Genomic DNA, 24,711 nt, shown 5'->3' with positions numbered 1-24,711 from the left:
AAATTTCTGCAACATTTTCAAACGTTTTTCCTAGCAAGCAACTTTATTTCCCACACACACACACACACACACACCACACACACACACACACACACACACACACACACACACACACACACACACACACACACACACACACACACACACACACACACACACACACACACACACACACACACACACACACACACACAACACACACACACACCACACACACACACACACACACACACACACACACACACACACACACACACACACACACACACACACACACACACACACACACACACACACACACACACACACACACACACACACACACACACACACACACACACACACACACACACACACACACTTGATGCTTACCTTACAGCCTTCACATGTTATCACACCGTAATGGATGCCTGATGATTTGTCTCCACAGATCTTGCAGGGAATTATTTCGATTTGAGCTGCAGAGAAGAAAAGGAAACAAAATAAATAAAAAATCAACATTTTGCTGTCACAAGTCACTGTACAACACCCTCACCATGGATCCATGTTGGTACATGAAAGAGCACTGTGCTTCTAAAAACACCTTATCCGGTGGTTTTTGAATCTGTACTTCCACAGAGCATTAGCTGAATATTTACAGAGATGGAAATGTGGTGTGTGTGTGTGAGAGAGAGAGTGATTGGAGAATGCCATTTTAAGTATTCATAAGCAGCTAATGTAAATACAATTTACACAAGGAAAAACCCATCGACCGATAAACCTTAATACAGTGCCGTAGTACCAATAGTCTTGTGCAATGACAAAGGCTTATAGGTCTCATAAGGCAACATATTCGCTGGTGGAAAACTTGACTTCTTGAATTCTCTTAAACTTCAAAACCATAAAAACCTCAGGAGTTAATCCACAAAGACTCACAACATGGCCACTTTGCTGCTACTCTCTTCTTCTGTATATGCCACAGGGAAAAGTGTTCAGTGGCTGTGATGCTGTGCTGTTGACAGGCCTGTGATATACCCGCCATAGAGGACAAAGGCACAGAGAGGACAGGCCTCATCCATCGTTGGCCTTCTCTTCAGGAGCGGACCACAGGGCAACACAACAGAACACACACACATCAGAGACACAGAACTCCCAGCTCGTCCCGCTGCTCTCTGCTTCATCACTGCAGCCACCGATGCTACATCCCTCTCCACCTCCACCTCCCCCTCTGCCCCACTCCCGCCTGTCTTTCTCTCCCTCCGGAGATCTCTATCTCGCAGCCTTCCTCCACATCTCCAGCATCTCAGTCCCACCATCCCTACAGTGCACTGCAGCGCCAGACAAAATCCGCTATCTGATCTAAATCGAGGAAAGATCACCGCAGGATATTTCCTCACCATGTAATGCTTTTTCTGCAACCAGCCATGCAGCCAACCAATCAGAGCTATTGCAACACAAGTCTTTACCAATTAGGGTAGGAATATTATGATTTTTGAATTAATAAGATGCTATAAAAATTATAATAATTAAACAAGTGGAGATATATTCGCTATGTCAAAGTGTTACATCAGCCTCCCCCTCTAGCCAGGCCTAACTGTCTCTTGCAAAGACTAGGAGCTTCAAATATCCCTCGTACACCTTAACATCCAACCTCTTTAAACCAGTTTGATCACATCAAAAGTACTTTTGCTAAAGTTCAATCCAGAGATCCCTGCCCATTTTAATCATCTGCCTGGGAGCTTGTAATGTGTCATGTGGATAATGTCCTTGTCCCTCAGGCATGCCCTGGAGAGGCCCTTAACACAGAGCCTCTAATCCACTAACCCCGGAGCCACACTCTATTCATTCAGGAATCTGTGTCTGTTCTCCTCGCGCTGCTGGAGTCAACAAGACCGGCCATGTTTACATGGAATTAGCCTACATTTTAGTAAAATTAACAAAAGGGAGTGGTGGAACATGCACAATTAATTCTCCTCCAGACAACAGCTCCTGCGATTTGTGATTCTCACATACAATAGAGGGCACTGCACCTCGTCGGCCCGGATTAGAGTGAAATCCAGGCAGTAGGCGGTCTGTGACAACCTAACTGAGAGGGTTAATTTATAATTAATCTTTTCCTTACTGTGCGCAGTTGCTTGTTATTTCGGTAAGGTCTATCTTACGAGTGCACTCTATTGTTTGTTTTTGTGTTCTCCCTGCATGAGCATTAGCAGTGCAGTGTGTTTCGACTCCTTTAGCGTTTTCAGCCTCATTACTTACATAATTTGTTCTGACATGCACTCACAACAACTGAAGCGTGCTGTAATTATGACTAGCTGTGGTTATGGTGAGCTAAAGGTTGTAGTGACAGGCCCCAGCCATTGGGTGGCAGTGCAGGGCTGTGCCTATGCATGTCTTGCCAAAGTTAAGCCAAGCTTCCACCCACCCTATCCAGCCCACAGGCTTTTGGCTCTGAGCTCCAGCCTCTGATAGCTCCAGGCTTAGGCTGCTGCTTGCTTCCCCCACCCCCACAGCATAGCTCTGAGATGCCTTCATCTCTCCTGAAGAAGCGGAGCTGGCCAGGCGCTCGTTCAGGCCTGACAGAGGCTGTGCCACATCAGGTGAAAGCAGTGGGAGTAGAGACGCGGGGGTGCCAGGCCGGGCAGGGCATACACATACACGAGCATGCCTCACAAAGCCCTATCTGCAGCAGGAAGACCTGAGTGCACATAGCCTCACCAGCTAACACCCTCTCACTCCACCGCTGCACAAGCCCCTGGATGCTCTGTGCACTCAACAGTAAAAAGGGTTTGTTTCTGGACCGGCTGAGGCAGGCTCTGTAGTCTCTTGTATAAGAAAAGACCTCTGTTTGAACATATAGTAATTTTCACAGTAGGATAAGCTGCTTTCAAAAAGATGTGGAGAGGGGGGTCAAGGAGAATAAATACCCGGCAATGATACAATGGAGTTCAAATACACCATAAAGTCACCTACAGCATCAGACTAAGTCAGTGTTTGTATATCTGTATTATTGTTACAGTTGTCCTCTTGAGTGACTGGTCATGAGGCCCCTAAGCTACACTTTGGACACTGAGGATGATTCAAAATGAATTCACAGCAGAGAGACATTCAAACAAAAAGGCCTGAACTTATAAACACTACCAATCTGGCAGTCAATATATATTGACATGAGCTGCGGTGTTAACTGCCTCTTGGTGTGAAACAGGCAGCTGCTGGCTTGCTTGAGCTTGACCATCGCAGTGCCACTGATCCCATTCACTGCGCCTGCCTGCCTGCCAGCCAGCACTGCCTGCTCTGTTTACGACATCAAAGACAGGCACAGTTAGACGGGCAGCCATGCTAAAGCCCATCCCAACCGCCTGACGCTCCTCATAGCGCTGCGATGTGGCCTCTGCACGCAGTCCACTTCAAAGACACCTGCTGAGACGCCAAGATTATGTGTGATTCACACTGCAGCACAATCACACTGCGCATAACCATAAGGGTCGGACTGCGGCTCAACACTGATTTCCTGTATGCAGCGTTGCAGCCTGGCATGGGTGTCTTGGACAATGGGCATGGCAGAGAGAGGAGACAGTCAAGCCCAATGCTAAAGCGTGTTCTTTGTCTGTCTGTGGTTGAGCAGTTCAAGGACACTGACTCACCACACTAGCAGGCACTTTGAGGGGATGACGTGTCACTCAGAGCACATGTACAATAGGGCAGCTAGGCCTCCTCTTTTTCACCCAGTGCCCTTCACTGTCTTCTGCACAGCCCTCAGATCAACCCACTGCTTAACTACACTACATTATCAAAGGCCTGGAAAGTGACAGTCAAATGTGAACACCAAGAACAATTTGCCAAATGCACACTAACAGCTTACAAGGGCCCTGTCACTGTTTATATTGTTATGAGCACTGGATAGACAGACAGCGTCAGACAAGAACACTTCCTCCATATGCACTGCAAATGTAGTTGTGCTTCAAAATCATTCACAGGAGATATTGAAATTATGAAGCGGAGAGATGTATGGACAAATAAGTGAAATGTCAATAGGCTATGTGAATTCTTAATGAAAAATAATGATATGCAATAAGGATGAGCCAATACCTTTTAGAATGATATTGTTTATATTTTCAATCTAGCATGCTTGTAACCAAAAAAAAGTGAAAACTAAAAATCCTACATGCTTGTGCAAACATGGGAAATCACTTGTCAAAATGTCCCGGCTGTTTGCACTGAACCCTTGGACTACTGACATAACATCGAAGGATTAAGATTATCCCTAACATTACAGAGCCAGGCCCAGGCCACCGTCATAATGCTGATGGCTTAACCCATTACTCGATTGGACCATTAAATCATTTTCTCATTGCCCGATGATTCATGATAGGTGTGTACAATAACTGAGGTCTGAAATCAAGGCTTCTGTATACTGACCTGTCTATGGCGTTTTCTCTTTTTATCATTGGCTCATCTACAACACACATTCTGAAAAAAATGTGAAGCAGTTGTGGGAAAAAAAACACACATTTGCCTCTGTGCATGGTGGTGTGTGAGTGAGTGTATTGGTGCGTATCTGTGTGTGTCGCCGTGTTGTGTTGACAGCTGTCAATGACAGAGTGACGCAAGCCAGCGGGCTCATGTCAGACATTATGTAAGGAACTGAACAGAGCACAGCATTATGAGCAGATTAACAATGCTTTCCCATCAGACAAACTGTGTTAATAATACTTCCCCCTTTTTTATATTATTGCAACAAAAGCAAACAAAAGCTTAAAAAGGATCACATGCCTGCTCTCAAGACTGTTATAAAAAAGTCTGAATACCAGAGCATTTACACATGGTCAACAGACAAACACCAGAGGCTCTGAAACAGCTGGCAAAAGTGCACTGTGCAATGTTCCTGCTTCATTATGTGCTCCTAGCTATTCATTTGCTACATGAACTTCCTATTTGGCGGTTGAGATCAGTTGTCGGTTGATAAAGAGTCTTCTTTAAACAGATACCCGTGACAGTCAGATCTTGCTGTACAGAGACGACAGCCTAACAAGAGCTGGAATCAGGATTCTGCCTCTTTTCATCTGCCAGGCTCTGCTGTCATGTGAAGCTGCACAACACAATACTTTTTTATTCCCATTTATGCAGCAGAAGAAAGGTTATGTGAATGTCAGCGGCAAAGGACAGTCGTGGCACAGAACACAGGCTGAATAGTATAAATGTGTTATTTGTTTAGGGATGGGGGCTGTTGGCATATTACCATAGAGCTGCTCTAATGGCATTTGCTGGTTTTAGCACAAAGAAGACACACAGCACTGTACAGAAATCCACCTGCAGACCGAAACTCTGTATCATCACTTTAAACAGCTTCCATTCAACCTATACACATGCTGAAGTCATCAAAAAAACATTCTGACCAGAGGGATTAGAGCAAGGAAAGACATAATTGACACATTTTGATGTCTCTATGCTGCGTCTTGCTAATTCCCCTCCAATCATTTAGCTGCCTAAGCAGTGATCCCCCTTCACTGGAGACCAGCTACTGTATATTTGAAGATATTTCCGTTGCAAAAGATAGGCATTTTAAGCCTTTCCCTATTATTCCTTCATAGCAGTGCAGTGACTTTGCTAATGCTCAGGTCTGGACCCTCGCCCTGGGCGGCTTTTTGGATGAACTCATGCGTACATATCTGTGTTTGTTTGTGTGTGAGGCCCATTAATATTTCAAAACCGCCCAACTCTAGATGCCTGTACAACACAGCAGTGCTTCTCTCTTCATGTCTCTCCCTGTATTTACTTGACTGTTTTACTGAAGTGCATTCTGACACACTCTATGAGGGGGAGCAGGAGAGGGGAAGATGTATTCCCAAACCGCAGCACAAGACATCTCTCTCAATGTCTCTTTCTCCACCGGCGTAACAGTAATTTGGGCACTAATTTATGTATTGTTGTGGCAAAGATTGACGAGCTTCCTGACTGGGAGTCTGCATGCCTACACTCCAGGGGAAACAACAAAAGCCTGGGTTTACCGAACAGACGAGCACCATGAAGGATAGCATGTGTGCGACGCTGCTCTCCCCTCCCATGTCTGCCCCACCTGAGCTCAAATCTCTCTCTCCCCATCACTCCTTACCTCCCTCGATCCATCTTCCCCCACCTATCCCAATTTTGTCTGTGACTGCAGTGACAAGTGAAGTTGTGCCCGGGTGCTAGGGACCGGAGGGCACGCCCCCTCCGTGTGCGTTTGTGCGTGCATGTGTGCCAGGAGGGAGAAACGCTCACACTGTTTACTCTGATGGCAAAATACAATCTGTAGACAGCACTCACTTATGCATTCTATCAGCCGAAAAAAAATCGGTGTTGCAAATATTTACATGTTTTTGTCTAACTATTTAGATCATTTGGTTTGGGTCCTTCATAAATTCATATGTGATAAACCCTCTATTAAATGACATGCATTTTTGAAGGGGGATGGACGTTTTTTACAAGTCAGAGCCAGAGATGCTTGTGCATTGTTTGCTTGACTCATGCATTGTTCAGCAAGGCATTGGGATGCACCGAAGCTCAAGATCACTGAGGCTGAAATCACACAGGACCGACTGATTGACTGGTGCAGGAGCCGCCGTTTGAATTCTAAGCCCTAGCTGGGGATCATGTGATGCTTCTGAACCTTTAGTCTGACCACTTGCACTAAGTAGGCATTGGTTAAAGCCTTGATTGTGGTACAGTGCCTTAGTTAAGCACCTCTCAGCTCCCCATCTCCCTGCAGGGACAGCAGCCTAGTCGGCTCCTTTAGAAAAACACAGGAATATAGAAATAATGAATCCCTCAAAACATCCACTGCAATTACACGCAGAAACCTTTACATAACAACAAAGAGCCTTGTTCCATTGCACCAGGGAATTTGCTACTGCCACACTGTACAACTTCCTTCCTCCTATAATTGCTGCATTAGTATGCATTTTTTGTAAGACAACCAGGATTTTTGAATTTATACTGTTTCACACAAAGAAATCAAAACTTACACCCATACAACTTCCTGCATTGTCTTTTTGCCAGAGGCTTGACAGAGTATATGAGCATTTTATTTTTGCATTTTAAAGACTTGAAAAGTCAATGTTTGGATGTTTCAGTGATGGTGGATATTGGGGTGGAGTAGTGGGGGTAAAAGAGGCGGGAGGCTGGGGGTCCCGTCTCATGCTGCTGCTCAGGGTCAGTGGGTCAGAGGCATGCAGCCAGAACACACATGGAGAGCAGGCTGAATAGTTCAGCTGACAGTAATTGTCCCTCTGTGGTCTCCTTAGGAAAACATGTTTCCAGACAACGCAGGCCGGCTGCACGGGCCAGATAGTGATCACGATCTTGATTTGCACCATCGAAGAGGGAAGCTCTGCATAAGTCTGCAGTTATGGCACAAGTCAGAATTGCCATTGAACATGACATCAGCTGAAGAGAAAAAAAACCCCACTATGATTGTAATGTCATCATGTAATATCTCTCCAAAAAATACATAATAAGGAGCCACAGTGTAAGATGTGCATTTATTAATAACTTCCCTTTGAAAATTGTTATATTGTTTCAGGAATATAACAGGAATTAGCATTTCTAACTGCAGATAAGATTATAAAAATACAAATGCCCAAGACTACATCCTCGATGAGCTCCAGCTTTACATTGTGGTGTTCTTCCCCTACAGCTTGTTAGTGTTCATATATCAGTTTACGTCAGCCTTAATTGTTCATAATATAATGGGCATCAGATTGTAAAACTTGAAATTCACAACATCTCCTAAATCATGTAGACATGCATCTTATTATTTGAATTTATTTTAACTTGTTGCCAAAACAAGCAGGTTTGTCTGCCTTTAATATAATCTAAAAGTTATTGTATTTGAGTTTAACAAACGCTGCACACAGCCCTGCCTTTCCTCCACAGTTTTTTTCGGCTGCACTGATGAGCACTTTTTACAGAAGCTCTGACATTCTGCTTGAAGGTCTTTGGTTTTCATCAGCTGAAAAAGAGCAGGCAAGGACAGGGAAGATGAATGGCATCAATGGCTAGCCGATACTAGCAGGGACGTGTGATTGAGACAAATGAGCCTTGTTACATTAGCTGGTGATACTGAATCCTGCTGCTCAAAGATCCAGAGCTTGATAGAGCTGAAACTAGAGGCACCCAACCTTTCCACAGATCACCGGTGTCATGGGGCCCGAGAAGAAGAGCTTTTCTCAAAGAGCCTGCTTCACTGCGCTCACTAGTTTCCATGTTTTTACTATAACATGCTGGTATCCGGCCTTCAAATATTTTCCAGGCCCATTTGTCCAGGTGCAGGGGGAGAATATAAACGAGCAATTATCTAATCCATATAGAGTGCCCTAGCCTATTAGTGTCTTAATAAGTGACTGGGAATACTTCCATCATGCATCATTTATCTTCAATGCTGCTAAATGTACACAATGATTCAACTGAAACGTTTTGATCGCAAACCATGTAAAATATTTACTTGCAAAATAAAAAAATCAATCTGTTTATTTCATTTAGCTCCTGGCAGTATCAGGGACGTGATAAGTAGACTGAGGCGATGAATGTCAATGGCTTGCTTAAGTGTCAGCAAACTGCTATGTCACATCAGTAAGTGTTTATTTAGATGAGCATCAAGTGATATTTGATGGGCTCGCAGCAAAAACATGTGAATATATTATATAGATATATCTAAAAATGGTTGTGATATGAGAAACAAGTTTATTTAATTGAGTCATTACAATATTTTAAATTAAGCAATCATTTATGCTTCTTTACCATGGGGGTTTAAAAATGCATTATCATGATGCTTAAAACGAGGCCTTGCTTCTATAAACGTTTAGTTAATACAATATGTTCTGCTCTCACTGAGAAGATGCAGAGCAACACAGCGTGGTCCTGCCTCTCCTCCAGTTGTAGCAGACCGTATGAAAGGCATTCCTAGACGACAGGGGTGCACGAGGAGTGTCTACTGCCACACAGAGTTCACAGACTGCTTACAGCATGTGAGGCACATTCCCTCTGCACTGCTGTTTTCCTAGTCCTACAAACACTAGTCTGGTTTTGTTTAACATGGCAGGATTAAGCAGCCATGCACAAAGCATGCCTTCCTCCTTGCACACTTTTGCTAACAGTGGAAGGCCGGAGCGCTCGCAGCTACCTTTTGCGAACCCAGCTTCCCTGAGTGTCGGTGAATGCGCCATGGTGCTCTAATCCCAGGCAAATAAACAAGTGCCAAGATTAATGATTGCATAAACTCATCCCAAAAGCTCTAGAATAACAATCAGCTCTTCAGCCTTTTCTGCCGTCGCCATTGCAAAGGCTGTTTGAGTCAGCTGACAGCGAGTATATCCCTCCTTTCTTTCCTGCTGTCTCAAAACAGCCGGGAATTGTCCGTGCTATGTTGCTTCATTAACGACAGGAAGCTGTCAATATTTCCATATGAGAGTAGGTACATGCAGCGGTGCACTACGAGGGCATTTTAAGCCAAAGCAGGACATATGGTCTCTCGCAGATCTTCAGCCCTCTGCTAACCAAGGAACTGCATGTCTGGCCCTCAGCACCTGTCTGTCTTAACACACACGTTGATGGCGTAATAAGGACGGGAAAAAGTGGCGATCCAACGCAGTCCTGATTAGTTAATAAATAATTACGAGTTTTATAACAAAGCCATCTTTCACTTGGTGTGAAAAAGAGATTCAAGATTATCTCTTGGAGGACATTAGAAGGGTGTGCATATATCACAACTATAACAGACCAAACAAGGCCATTAAAAGGACATTAGGAGCACGGAAGTCCTCTCATCCCTGTCATCCCTGGTCTGCGACCATAAGGCGAACGCTTTGTGATGAGGGGGACGCAGTGGAGACAAGGTGAAAAGAGAGAGAGAGAGAGAGTGCAGTCCACTGGTCCAGGGCAGGGGAGCGTGGGACGTTCAGATGAAGTGGGAGGCCCCTCTACAGGAGGTTGCTCCTCAGCATGAAGGCAGAGGCAGCACCCCGCCTAATGAGGGGTGAAGTGGAGCCCCCTGTGGGACCCCCTCAGGCACATTCATTAGGAGATGAAAAAGCGTTTCCCGCAGCACAGCAAGTGCCTGCCTTTGCTCGGACATGTTTAATTTAGGGCCATATGAAAACACAAGGCCACACTGGCCAGGTCGGCTACCGTGGGTCAGGAAACTCAACATCACACAGGGCAGTGAGATGGAGCTCCACTAAACGACTGTGCAAATTGTTATTTCCTTTTGAAAAGGTTTAGGCTTACAACATTCAGATTATTTAAAGGTCAAGTGCGCTGATACTTCCAACTATAAGTTAAAAGTCTGTTGTAGACAGGCTATTATAGAGAAAATGTGCTGCTTATCACAAGTTTAATTCCCTTCAATGCATTGCATTTTGTTGCATCTTTTCGGCTCCAGGCTAAAATAATAGATTCATTTAGCCAGTGGTGGTTTGTGGAAGGGAACCAAGGATTATGGTAATGCAGCACTGAATGCTGCAAGCAAAATACAGTACAAGAGAAATTGCTGCAGTAGGAGACACAGGAAGAATATCTGAGAGGTTAATTTATATGATTGCTCAAATCTGCATTCACAAATGCATCTTGAAAATCTCATATCGCACAAGGTATGCTGTTTATAGAGACAATAGAAAAGACAGTGCTTCTTTCCTTTCACTTTATGAACAAGGGCATTACAGGGTATCAATCTATAGTGATTCAAATACATGTGCGCTTATCACAGCCGCTTATCCTTGTTCCCGAGGAATCCTCACATTTATTAAGGCTGTCTTCTTGCCTTGTTAGATATGTATAACCAATCTCCTGTAATTAGCAACTGCTAACCTTTGGGGCGCTAATCCTCCATGAATTGTGGATTTGTACATCAAAGCCCACACTCTCCCATATAGCTGGTGCTTGAAATTACACTCGATTTGAAACCTGCAATTATTTGTATAGCATGGATGCAAACAGTCTCCTCTTTTATGTCTCTGAGAATCCCGTGGGTTTGCAGTAAAGAATCCTTAATCCACTCCAATGGAATCCAAATATAGAGTTAACACTACCTCCCTAAAATGTAGATGCACAGCCTGCTGTGCACGTAAAGTGGAGAAAGCTTCTCTCCTTTTTTCCCCCTTTGCATAGTTAAGATTAGATTTCTATATGCATCATATAAGAAGCAATGGGGATTGCCCAGGGGTACGACTCAAGCAGGCTCAACAATGGGGCATGGCTATGCTTGTGATGTTGTCCTTTTCACAAGCAAAAATTGGAAGTTTATTAAATAATCAATGGTCTCGCCTCTTTGTTTAATGTAATCACATGTCCAGGCCTCTGTCGACGGGGTGAATGCCCAGCTGTTTAGAGTCAGCTACAATTTGTACTCTCTCCCATTCAAGGCCAGGCTAAATCCATTGTGCAAGGAGGGAGAGATTATAGAGAGGGAAAACAAGTGAGATAGCTTCCCACACACGGGCGCATAAGCACACACACACAAACTTGATGCTTTTGCAGGGAGGATGCCTGAAGCATTTATTTTCTTTAATGAGAGACAAGAGTCTCACATGTGTCAGTGATGCACAGCATGGGAACAATAGCATGGGCTTTAATTCCATCAATCTACTGCATTTATCCTTGTATCACATCAATACCTGTCAGTTAGGCAGGATGAGATAAATCATGTCAAGCAGGCGGAGGCAGGGCCACACTGAGCTCAGTAAATATGCAGACTTAAAACTCATCCTAAAACTCGTGGGGTGAATGCGGTTTCACACAGTCAGTGACAAATTTAGAGCATGGGTCTTAAGCGAGGAAATACAAGAGATTACCTTGTGAGACAACATGACACAAAGATCATCCTTTCTGCACCTACTCTAGTAAGTGATTAAATAGCTATGAATTAACAATGATGTTGTTAGGTACTTAGAGGAAACGCTACACCTCGGCTGACACCTAAGCCTCCCATGGAAATCTCTTTACTTACCTCACGGCAACAAGGATCCAACATTATTTTACTATCCTAAATGGGAAGTGACACCCCACCTTCCGCCACCTGACATTAAATGCATAAAACTCAAGGCGAGGTGCCGTTGAATGACATGGAAAACTTGACTGTGAGAAGCAGCATGGAGAGCCATACAGCTCATCCTTGAGTGTGTATGTTCTGTATGCGCATGATGTATAGCATTTATGAATCTGAAAAATACCAAGCAGCGGGTTCTTGAAAAGTCTTCCCCACGTATGTGCAATAACACCAGATTTATCATCAGATAAAAAAACATATAAAACACTTCGAAGATTGGCTTTGAGCGATTGCAATAACCCTGCAGGCGGCCAAATTATGATTTATGTACTTTGGCTTGAGAGTGCATGGGGCAGTAATGTACATGTCTACGGTAGCTGGGCTCCTCACTGTAGCATAGAAGCGACTCAGAGAGAATACATTTGGTGTAAAATTGCTTCATCTGTTTACAATTCCATTTGGAGTTTATGAGAAAGACAGGCAAACACAGCCTGATATATTGCCCCTGTGTCACGGCATGGCAGGAGCATCCACACAAAGATTCATCTCTCACTTAGAAGCCAAATGATACGTCTAATTTGCTGCGAGCACAGTTATTTTTAACCTCTCCAGCTGTCAGAAAATGGAGCTTGACTGTCAGCGCTGGTGTGTGTGAGTGTGTTAAAATGTTGCAAACTCTTTTCAATTTACCATTCCCTTTGAGTGAATTACAAAATGCACATTCCCATTAGAGCACCTGATTGACATTGCTTTTTCTTTTATCACAACCAAAGGGGGGTTTGAAAAGAGTTGACTGTATTAAGATGGAGACTTCCAACAGCAATCTAAATTTGGTTTTTCACAGGCTTTTCTATTTTTTATTTTTGCAATGCCTTGAAAACACTTCAGAAATCACACGGAAGTGAAGGTTGTTTTTGTGGTTGTTACGACTATCCCGAATGATCCTTTTGTGCAGCATGCTCCGGTACCATCAAGTAAAAATCTGCTACTTTGCCTACCCTCTGTAATTGTTCCTACATTATTCAAACCCCATTTAGGAAGGTGAGTCGTTTTTCAGATTGGCAGCTTTTATTCATTTAGGCATTTCTGTCTGACAAGAGAAAAAGCCAACTCTAAAAGCAACAACAGTTCTAGCCTAATGCAGAGGGCTGGTTACATAAAGCCATTGGAAACAGTTCTTGATCAATGAGTTGGCATTGGAGTGCAGGCTGGTGTCAGTGGTTGCGCTGATGTAATTTAGATGGACACTAATAGATTCCCCAGCCTCTCTTTATCTAACATAGGTGTGAATGATTGCACCATCATTGTTAGGGGACATTCAACATTTCTAACAGGCAGCACTGGTTAGGCTGCACTGACATAATAAGGTAAAAGGAAAACATCATGTCCTTGAGGCATAGAAAGATCCAAAGAACATCACAAAGGGCTGGCTGTGGGCAGCCTCACAGAGACATGGACAGAATAGACCAAGTCACTTCAGTCTTCCTTTAGATTCGCAAACCCTCTATCTTGAACTGTTTCAGTATTATATAGAACAAGTGAATCAGTCAAACACCAACAAATGGTATTGTTCAAATAATGTTATTGTTAAATAATAAATGGCAGAAGCTAGAACACAGCTATCTAATTTTTCTATTGTAAACATGTATCCAGTGAATGAATACATGTCCACTGTTCCAATAACCAGCTGATCTCTAATGTTTGCTAACTCCAGCTTAACAGCGTGTTATGTAAGAGAAGTGGAGGGGACATGTGGGGACTGAGCTCAGTTTACTTCCAGCAGGCCATCAGAGGCAGCCGCCTGCTTTGCTCCCTGTCTTTGTGTATCATAGCGCTCCTACCAAAGATAAAGCATGCTCTCAGTGGGCAAGGACACTTCACATTGACCAGGTCTGACTTCAGCTCTAAGATAACTCCAAATACAAACCACACACTGATGGCACAACTCCAGCTTCTCTCAGCCCAGTGCTTACATGAGCAGGCCCGCAGCTCAAGTGAACTGTTATAGAATAGTTCCTGACCTCAGTGTTAAACTATAATCTGCGGTTGTTATTGCCTTTAAAGCGCCCTGCAAGGAGTTGTATCAGAGCAAAAAACTCTGATACAAAAAGTGGAAAAAGAAGAGAAAAAAATATATTGTAGTACCCTGAAATGTGGCAAACATATCTGATCCAAGAAAACAGTATACCATCAGGTTGTTTTTTGTATGTATTCAGTCATATAGAAGCTTGTTATTTGAAACAGGAATTAAAAAATCATGAGCTTAGTTTGAAAGTAAATGTGCTCTAAAACAAAAAGGGGCATCATCTTTTTGTATTCCTTCAAAAGATGCATGCTTATCACAACTACATTTTTGCAAATAGGCTGATGTTGCACAATGCTGCTCTTGCTCAAAAAACCTGCTGAAAAAGCCTTTATGTTTTCTAACCAAGCACTCACAAGTGAGCAGCCACTGTATCGTTAATATGCTTCCATATTGCCATATCCTGCTTCACTTCATAGGCAGCTAAGCTTCATACTCAGGTGCCAACAGTAGTGTTCTTCAAGGGTTACATAAGTAGCAGCTAATGGTGCTGGGTCAGTATTTGGGATCTAATCCTCAGCGGCAATTTGATCCACAACAACAACTTTATACATGTTACCCCGGCCCAGCAGGAGACACAACACTCTTTATGAATCGAAACAAATCATATACAGTGTGACTAGAAGGAAGAATGATTTCTCTCTCTCACTGCCTTCTTGACACACTAGATCCATTTCTCTGCCTGTTCAGTTGGCACAAACATCGCCCCGTTACAAAAGAACACAAGGCTTGGGGAATTTTCTAGGAAACCCGTTGCCGTTCTCCTCCACGCTTGTTAAATTACAGAAGAGGTCGCAGCAGGGGATTTCGGAACACAGCTACCAATCAACATCGGCAATTCTCCTGGTGTGTTTGTCAACATTGATGCCATGTGCAATTGGCGTAATTGGCAGGTTAGAGCTCGGCAACATACTGGACGTCCTTTTGGCGCGCACAGGGCCATGTCATTAAAGGGACATGTTTCTGGAGGCGCTGCCGAGGACACGTAACACACAAGCACGTTAGGAAGACAGCTCGCCTGATAAAATGGCTGCCTCTTATCTCTACTATGCATATGAAAGGCTTATGCCTTCTCCCTGACAGATTCTACGCCTCATCACCACGGGATTTGCCCAGATACACCCGAACAGAAGCTCGGAGAAAAACAATGTATCACATGTATAGCTTCATCTTAATACTGTCAACTGATGTTTGTGTGCTTGTGTGTGTATCTGTGTGTGTATCTACACACACATGCTCACTTAAGAAACATACAGAGTGAACATGAACTCACCAAAGCTGATTTAATGCTAGTTTGCTTTGGATAACATAATGTGTGTTTCTCTCCTGCCCAGTAATTCCCAGTTTATTGGATGCACAGGGAGCTTGCCATTCCTGGAGCAAGCTTCAATTAACTCTGTAATCTGTAGTGAATGCTTGATATAATAATGATATAGTATCTATAATAACCATGATGAGGTGGGGTAAAGTGTGCAGGAAAATAATCGTTTGAATCATCACCGCTGGGTAGCATCATTATTAATCTGACAGCACTCATAAAGCGCTTTGTTTGTTTTCTCTGATTGCTCTTTTACTACCAAAATAAACAACTTGGCTCCTTTGAGTTTCAGCAGTATAATTTGCTGGAACAGCAAAGGCATTTATCTATAAATGTATTTTCAATTTGAGGTAAGCTGCAGTCATGAAAGCTAAATCACTACCAGGGAGAAGATTATTCTAATTACTAACCAGCTGTCGCACATGCTGCATGAGCACAGGATGTGTCAGAACAAGGAGCAACCAGTAATCAGTTTCACTGAATCATTTGAGCACACATTTACATCTTGCACTAAATGTTAAACATGAAATTCTCTCCATTTGTATGCTAATGTTGTAAAACTAAAAGAAGCGTATACTGTAACACAGCGTGAATGGATCTAGAAACACAGATTTTATGGTCAATTTGTGATGCAATCTCAGAAGCCGAGTGTTTATTGCAGCTGAAATAAGGCTCCTGATATTTTAGTTTCCACTCAGATTACCCTGAAGGATAAGTTGACCAACTGACGGCATGCTGGAGTGTGACTTGTTTACGATTAATGTAATGTTTATTTTAAATAGGAAAAAGTGAGTCCAAAGGATCCAGCCACACAGAAAGCTAAGAGAGGCAAAGTAGGAGAATTTTCGGTCTTTTCCGAGCTGTATGTGAATTAGACCATAATGCTAGCATGGCTCGGTCCCTGGGGTTCTCTTTGCCATTTTGCACTGCTAGCGCTGCAATCCCCCTGACAGGCCTGTTTATGACTGCTCTGCTATCAGAGGGCTGAGCAGAGCCAGGGACGAGCCTTCATTAGAGATTAAAGTGACCGTCACAAAGTCCAAAATTATCGCTGCTTCCCACAGCAAGGCGAGGGGAAACACTGAATAGGCTTAAGCTCATGCATCAACAACAACTCAGTATCAGACGGATCCTCTGCTTAACACACAAGTTCCTTTTCAATTTCAATATGCATTCCTGAATGACATTTAGAGACATCTTTTTAATTGGATAGAATCAATCTAATGGCTCCGTTGGCGTTAAAACAGATATGCATTTTGGCAAATACCATGCATGACATTACCTTTTTAAACAGAAGCACTTGAAGAAAGAATATGTGCGCTTGAGCAGCCACATTGATAATTAAGACAAATAAGGATGTACAGTATCGCATGATATCACGATCAGATGCATTTTCTTGCCTGTTAAAGCTATCATATCATTTCTTCTGACCACTGAGGTTTAGAATTGAGCTGCTCGCTTTTAGTGGTAACATTTATACATCTCCTGATCCAGAGCCGCTGGACATTATTACTGATAGGAATGAATAAAATGAGGCAGAATATGTGCAGCTGCATGGAATTCCTGGCTTTCTGACCATATCCACTCAAGATGTCTTCCCCTCCAAGGCATTGTATGCCATGTACTCATCCGTCTCTTTCCAAAAACCCTCATAGGACTCACAGAGAGGAAGATGTTACTCTTTTATAACCATTCTGCGGGGAAAACTCACTGATGAGTTTAAATTCGGAAAATGATTGAGTTATTTTACACCTACACAGAAGGGAACAAAGAGCAATGTAACGCATAACAAAAGTGCCCGAAAATAATGGCAGTCGGAGGTTAAACAAAGCAACAAAGCCGTTATACACATTACGCACTCATTCCTCCTTCCATCAAAGTTCTTGCTTTAACTCCAGAACAAAGCAGCTATTCTCAGAGGAACATGAAAGACAGACACCTGTCAATCACAGCTCCCGAGACTCTATATTTCCCGTGTCAGAGGCTGCAGGATGGAGAAATGTGCAATATTCTGATAATATTTCATGCAAACTAATGCAAGTCAGAACACTTCCCTGCTGGCCAGAAGGAGGGGAAATGAGAACAGGTAATTATCGGATTGCCTCAAGGCAAGAAATGATAGAGATAGCAGAGAACGGGATATTTAGCCCTGCTAATGAAGGCCCATGTTGTGGGAGCACCAGGAAGGGGGAGCAGAGGGAGCCAGGCTGACGCTCAGCAGGAGGTAGCACCTGATAAGAACATCTTACATAATGGCCGCATCCAGGCCCAGCTCCCTGTTCCTCACGTTCTCTCCCATCCACTCTGCATGTCCGGCCAAGGGAGCGTAACATTGCTTCGGTATTTCATTTCACAAAACATGACCATTTAATATGTTAATCCACACCAAGTATTAACATTTACAATGTTGAGGGGTGGGGGTTGGGCCTGTTTACAGATGCACTGATGCAGACAGCGGTTGCAATGCAATGGTGACAGCAGCATGTTAAATACAGTTTATTATGTTAAGTATATTGTTACTGATCATATTCACTGAAGAGAGATTTAGTAATTTGAGTGATGGATCCCCGCCCACCTTGCTCAGTCCATTTAACCCGACTGAAGGGTTTAGGTTCGCCCATCACGACAGACATACTTTAAGCTCTGTAAAATAAAAAGAGATTGCTTATTTTGTATATGCAGCACTTCTCCCGGACGAATATGAAAGTTTAATCATGGCATTAGGATTCACAGGCATTCCCTTGCCAGACCTGCTTGCAGACATCAGAATTGCTAATTTGCCCAGGAAGAGCTGGCTGCTGTGTGAGGAGGGGATGAATGGAAACAGGAGTCTGATTTGTCCAGATAACCTTGAACCCCAACGCTCAGCTTCCTGTGGATGTACGGAGCTCAATCAGTCCCTCTTTATCATGTTGATCTGAGTCTCAGTCCAGCTCAGCCGCCGCACAGCGCTGCACTCGCTCTTACCTGACTACCGAGAGTGTGTCATTAGACAAAATCATTTCCTGCCTGTTCTTACACAACCATTAACTTGCACTCAAATGTTGTGAATGAAAAATACTGCAAAAGTATTGCTTTTGAAAGCAATCTTGGCTCTGCAGTAATGTCCCGATCAGATATCTACATTAAGCCAAAACAAAGCCTTTGACAAAAATCACAGTAATCGTGGCTCGGTTTCTAATCTGAATAATTAATTCCTATTGCTTGTGATGAGGGGCGACCGGAGACCGACATGATAAAGAAGAAAGGTCCTGACAGGGTTATGAGTCAGCAGAGATGTGAAATTCAAATTGGCCAGGCTAAGCAGTTTGGAGCTGATGGTGATTCGAGTAGACTCACTGGTCAGCCCTACAGTACAGGACAGGAGCCCAGGGCTGAGAGATTGTGCAGTTACTCATGGGCACAGGTGCTTTATCAGCAGACCACAAGTAAGGGGTGAAGCCGGAATAATTGTAAGCTTCATCCAATGATACGCTGTACTTTCCATGTTACAGTAAATTATAAAATATCTTCATCCAAACAAAGCTTTCCATTCTTTTCTTTAACAAAACACATCTTTATAATTAACAGTTCAAATGCTGCCCAGACTCTGTCATGGAGGACCTGCGCTATTCACAAAATTAAAGTGTAGATCTATCATTGGCAGGGGAAGATGAAGCAGCGGGAGCAGGACTCTCACTGTTTTCTGTCACAGCCTCAGCTGTGTGCACACACTCTCCTTGCACACTGCCATCTTTCACTCAGCCAGGCACTTGCCTCCTCGCCCACTGCGCGCGCCAGGCCCGGGCAACACATGCCACCGCCAAACATCCATTTACTCCCTGCAGGACTCCTGCGTATCTCAAGTGGGCCTGTCATTGAGACCTGTTTAGATTTCACTACACTGTATACCCGGCACACAGGTATAAACATGTTATTTGTTCAGGTGCACACACAAATACACACAATTCACATTATTAAATGCTTGGTTCAAAATCAGCTTTGATAATTTCTCCGGTAACACCTTGTCAAGCTGACTGGCTGGACTCAACAGAGGGTGGTAATTGCATCCCTGTTGAGAGGCCTGTAGCCTGTGAGGGTGTGTGTGGAATTACTGTACACACACGTCCGCTAGATTCAGCCGGCTATAGCTGAAAAACATGCACACAATAGCCATTATTCACTGTAAATGTGCAGCTGCAGGTCTATGTTTACCTATGTGTTCAAAGGTTCAAGCTGTGAGAGCAAACATACAAACATTAATTGGCTAATATATGAGCAGCATGACCCTATGACCAGAGATATGTTCTCTCTACAAAGAGTCCCACCTCCAACATCTTAGCCTGGAGGCAGGTTTAATGCTTACCTGCAGATGCTGCCTTTGTCTTTGAAGTGGAGCGATGCATGCAGCAGAACAGATGGAGATGTTGGATGCTTTCAGGAATTATTAATGGCATGCTATGATCCCACATGACCTTCAGCAAATAGTCTCCCAGCACTGGAGTACACAGGCGGCTCGGCACATCCATATTGTATTTAGACAACACACCTGGGTCAATGGAGGAACACCGAGCCTTCATTACTGTACTTTAAGCTCCTGTCGGCAAACGCTGCTTCCTTTGCCACTCAGAGGCAACACAAAAGCATCCAATCACATTAAACACAATCATATGTTTCAGGAATAGATTTGAGATTTATGCAGCAAACACACTAATTCCTTAAAGCTCAATTTGTTTCTCCCACAATGGGAGCCATACACTGGAATTAATCTGCAGAAAGCCTTTCCTGTAGTTTTAAAAATAAACCCTTCATCATTGAAGGCTTTTGTGGTTGCTCAAGGGATATGCTATTGTGACATAAAATCTATCTAACGAAAGTACATCAGTAAGAGCCATAACATATCTGTTGCCTATGGATAGCATTATGTTTACAGTCAGAACTGAACAATAACCGGATTGCCATGGAGAGAAACTGAGATGCTGAAATACGCCTTCTTTGCTTTCCCTTTTATGTGATAGAATCGACAAATACAAAATAACAAGAAATCAGGAAACCTGCTTATGTTTATGCTTTTCTGTAGAAATATGAAATGATTACAATGCTGGAATAACTTATTCCTGGAACAAAATACCTGACATTGATATCAGGTAGGAAATAGTCAGAAATGTATCTACAGTAACGTTGGACATACAGTGGGGCAAACAAGTATTTAGTCAGCCACCAATTGTGCAAGTTCTCCCACTTAAAAAGATGAGAGAGGCCTGTAATTTTCATCCTAGGTATACCTCAACTATGAGAGACAAAATGAGAAAAAAAAAAAATCCAGAAAATCACATTGTCTGATTTTTAATGAATTTATTTGCAAATTATGGTGGAAAATAAGTATTTGGTCAACAACAAAAGTTAATCTCAATACTTTGTTATTACATTGCATTTAGCTGACGCTTTTATCCAAAGCGACTTACAATAAGTACATTCGACCAGGAAGACACAACCTTGAAGAAAACAGAATCATATAAGTACATCAGGTTTCATAGAGCCAAACATTTCACGTGCTAATCAACTGGCTTTAGATAAGCCAGTCCTTTATTAGTATAAAAGTGCTTCGTTAATAGTTCTATCGCTCGAAGTGGAGTCGAAAGAGATGAGTTTTCAGTTTGCGCCGGAAGATGTGCAAGCTATCTGCCGTCCTGATGTCAATGGGGAGCTCATTCCACCATCTTGGAGCCAGGATAGCAAACCCACGTGTTTTCGCCGTTGGGAACTTGGGTCCCCCTCGCAGCGAGGGTGCAGCGAGTCGTTTGGCTGATGCAGAGCGTAGTGCACGCGCTGGGGTGTACGGTTTAACCATGTCCTGGATGTACGAAGGGCCAGATCCATTCGCAGCATGGTAAGCAAGTACCAGTGTCTTGAAGTGGATTCTAGCAGTTACCGGAAGCCAGTGAAGGGAGCGGAGGAGCGGAGTGGTGTGGGAAAATTTAGGAAGGTTGAAGACCAGACGAGCCGCTGCATTCTGGATGAGCTGCAGAGGTCGGATGGCACATGCAGGTAGACCAGCCAGGAGGGAGTTGCAGTAGTCTAGGCGTGAGATGACGAGAGCCTGGACCAGAACCTGAGTCGCTTTCTGGGTCAGCTGGGGACGTATCTTCCTGATGTTGTAAAGCGTGTATCTGCAGCAACGGGTTGTAGCAGCGATGTTTGCAGTGAAGGACAGGTTGTTATCTAGGGTCACACCCAGATTCCTTGCAGTCTGAGTCGGGGAAACAACTGAGGTGCCGATGTTGATTGTTAGGTCAAGAGTGGGACAATCTTTTCCCGGAAGGAAGAGCAGCTCAGTCTTGTCAAGGTTGAGGTGATGAGCAGACATGTTATATACCCTTTGTTGGCAATGACAGAGGTCAAACGTTTTCTGTAAGTCTTCACAAGGTTTTCACACACTGTTGCTGGTATTTTGGCCCATTCCTCCATGCAGATCTCCTCTAGAGCAGTGACGTTTTGGGGCACGCACCTTCAACTCCCTCCAAAGATTTTCTACAGGGTTGAGATCTGTAGACTGGCTAGGCCACTCCAGGACCTTGAAATGCTTCTTACGAAGCCACTCCTTCGTTGCCCAGGCGGTGTGTTTGGGATTAATTAATTTCCTGGATTCTTTCCCCCCATTTTGTCTCTCATAGTTGAAGTGTACCTAGGATGAAAATTACAGGCCTCTCATCTTTTTAAGTGGGAGAACTTGCACAATTGGTGGCTGACTAAATACTTTTTTGCCCCACTGTATAGTTGGATTGTTTACTGTTTTCTACGTCTACTACAGGGAATTCCCAAATTATTGTTTAGATCTTCAAAGAACAGTTTTTTAAAACATCCCATCCTTAAAATGTAGCTTTTTTTTTAGTAATACATTTTATTTACATGCCAATGCGTGTTGTTAGCATGTGAGATCAGGGGCAGCTACTAATTATTCAATCAGTAAGTGAGACTGCCCTCCAGGCACATTCATGTAGAAACAAAATTAATTTACAATGGATGCAATTAAAGCCTGGAGCTGCTTTGATCGCTGGCAGAATTGTTACGCACCATATTGAGGCTTTGTTTTACTTCACTGTCACACGCTGATTCGAAAAATTGCTCCCAATAGTTAGGCAAGCACGTTGCGTGGTACATGACTGCCACTGAAGGGTTAATGGGTGAATACATATGTAGAGCTTTTTTGCCTTTTGATGGAAAAGCAAAAGTTAGGATTACAAGATTACAAATTAAATGCACACGTTCTAATGGATATTAAGTTGTATTTTACTCGAGATCTCTTATACAGTACGCCTTTTGACAAGTCACATACTATTAATTATAAATAAGATCATTTTATGTTGGAACCATTTTCCAATGTTTCTTTACAAAGCAAGTTCTCTAGTCTATGCACAGCTGGCCCTCCCAAAATCCTTTCTTTTGCACGCTGCTCTTTAAATGCACATATGAAAGACACATGTTTGTTCTGCTCAAAAACATAAAAATTATAAATAATATGCATATCTCAAGGCACAGTATGGCACAAAAAGGCATATCAATTACCGTAGCCACTGTATGTGAACATGAAGAGTACATTGCAAACTCTGAACTGAAGCTGCACATCAATGTGACTGTTTTATACCTGTATAGGTTTAATTGGGGTTATATGGTTCCTGTATTAATGGGGAATAGCTGATTATTAAGATGAGGCAACAATGCCCTGCTATGTTTGTACAGTATATGCAAGGTCTGCAGCCTTCAGCTTCTCGAGAATAAATACTGTGGTGGTGCTCTCATAAGACACTGCATGTCTTCAAAGAGCTACTTCTAAGGGAGGAATTGATCAGACACTTTTTCTCACACTCGGTAAGAGTAGAAAGGAATAAATTATTTGAACAGTGTCTATCTCCTTATATATAATACCACAGCCTCTGATTAATTACCTAAGGGCTCTCTAATGAGAATGTGTAAATGAATACAATGTTAATCTACTATGTATACCATGTTTACTCAAGTTTGCTGAAGCTCAAGAAAAAACAAAATCCCTTATGTATAAATTATAATAATCCCAGATCAAGAGAAAGAAAAAAATCCATGGTGAGATCAAAGCAGAGCGGTCCGATGCAATCATGTGTCAAAAGATAAAAAATAACTTCCTAACCCACTCAAATGGGCAAGGTATGTCAAACGTACAGTAGTTTGACTCTGATCATCCTCATTTTGAAGGAAATCTGCTTTACCCATCTCCCATCATGCCTTTTCTTGTTTCCCCTCTTTCTTTTGATTTATTCGCAGTGACAGCTAAATAAGATTCAGAACAACAAGGCTGATATAGTACGAGAATAAATATAAAGACTTGGAATTCTCCTGTGCTTTATGTAACAAAAAATTTCACTAAAATTATGATTTAACAATGATAACCTTGTGGTTAAGCTACTTATTTCATAAAGAAATATTCCTAAAAATGCTGTAGCACGCATAAATTCATAGATGTACAAATAATTAGATTTTATACACATGCAATTAAGACATAGTAACAAATTAAAACGAGAACAAATCAAATACAAGCACACATAACCTTGGAAGACCCCTCCCCACCATCACTTCTCAGACACTGTGGTTTAGTCTCTCGCACGGAACATATTTCATGTCTTTCGTCACAGCAGTGAAACACCTGGAACCTTTCATTTACACGAGACAGAAAGAGCAATAGCCATTTGTTTACCGGGACTGATGTTGGCACATCTGGAACTATATTAGCTTAACTGTTGGCAGTAAAGCCAGGCTCCGTTACACAACATGCAGTAAGTCGGCGAAAACAAATACACAATAGCAGAGGACAGTTGTCTTCCTTAGGTTACTAGTTGATGCATATCTTGTAATTCAGGTAATATTTTGGTCGTAGTGGGAAAATGTGCAGTATTTGTATTTTCAATAGGCGACAAAAGTTTCAAGCAATAAGCTCATTTGTAAAACTGTGGGTGATGCGTTTGACAGTTGGACGTCATTAGCAGTGGGCTCTACAGCTTTGATAGTAATTGAGATTGCTATTTGGGCAGATTCCTCCTCTGTTGCCCCAAGTCACACATTAAAGAGATTAAAACAGCCATCAGCGCAGAATGAACAGGACTGTCTCCCTCTCATATCCAACTATTGACAAAAACAGAACTTAGAGACGACAGCCACTGATTTGTAACTAAGCGACAGATCCCTGCAAGCAAATAAAGCAGGAGTGCCAGTCTCTTCGCAAAAGAAAAACTCTATTTGTTTCCTTGTGACAGAAATCCGTTGAACACCACATAAACCCTTAAAAGTGGACACGTGGACACA

At 42.9% G+C, this 24,711-nt stretch overlaps 1 protein-coding gene across 2 annotated transcripts in view; it reads right to left on the bottom strand.

Moving 5' to 3' along the window:
- Positions 1 to 24,711, bottom strand: part of roraa (RAR-related orphan receptor A, paralog a) — a 172,694-nt gene that overhangs the window by 10,649 nt on the left and 137,334 nt on the right. For both annotated transcript variants that reach the window (XM_034233579.1, XM_034233580.1), the window contains one exon: positions 373 to 458. In XM_034233579.1, coding sequence (XP_034089470.1) covers positions 373 to 458 — 86 coding nt within the window. The remainder of the gene's footprint in view (positions 1 to 372; positions 459 to 24,711) is intronic.

Source organism: Gymnodraco acuticeps, unplaced genomic scaffold, assembly GCF_902827175.1.
Source record: "Gymnodraco acuticeps unplaced genomic scaffold, fGymAcu1.1, whole genome shotgun sequence".
Taxonomy (NCBI): Eukaryota; Metazoa; Chordata; class Actinopteri; order Perciformes; family Bathydraconidae; genus Gymnodraco; species Gymnodraco acuticeps.
This window is presented reverse-complemented; position numbering and strand designations above follow the sequence as displayed.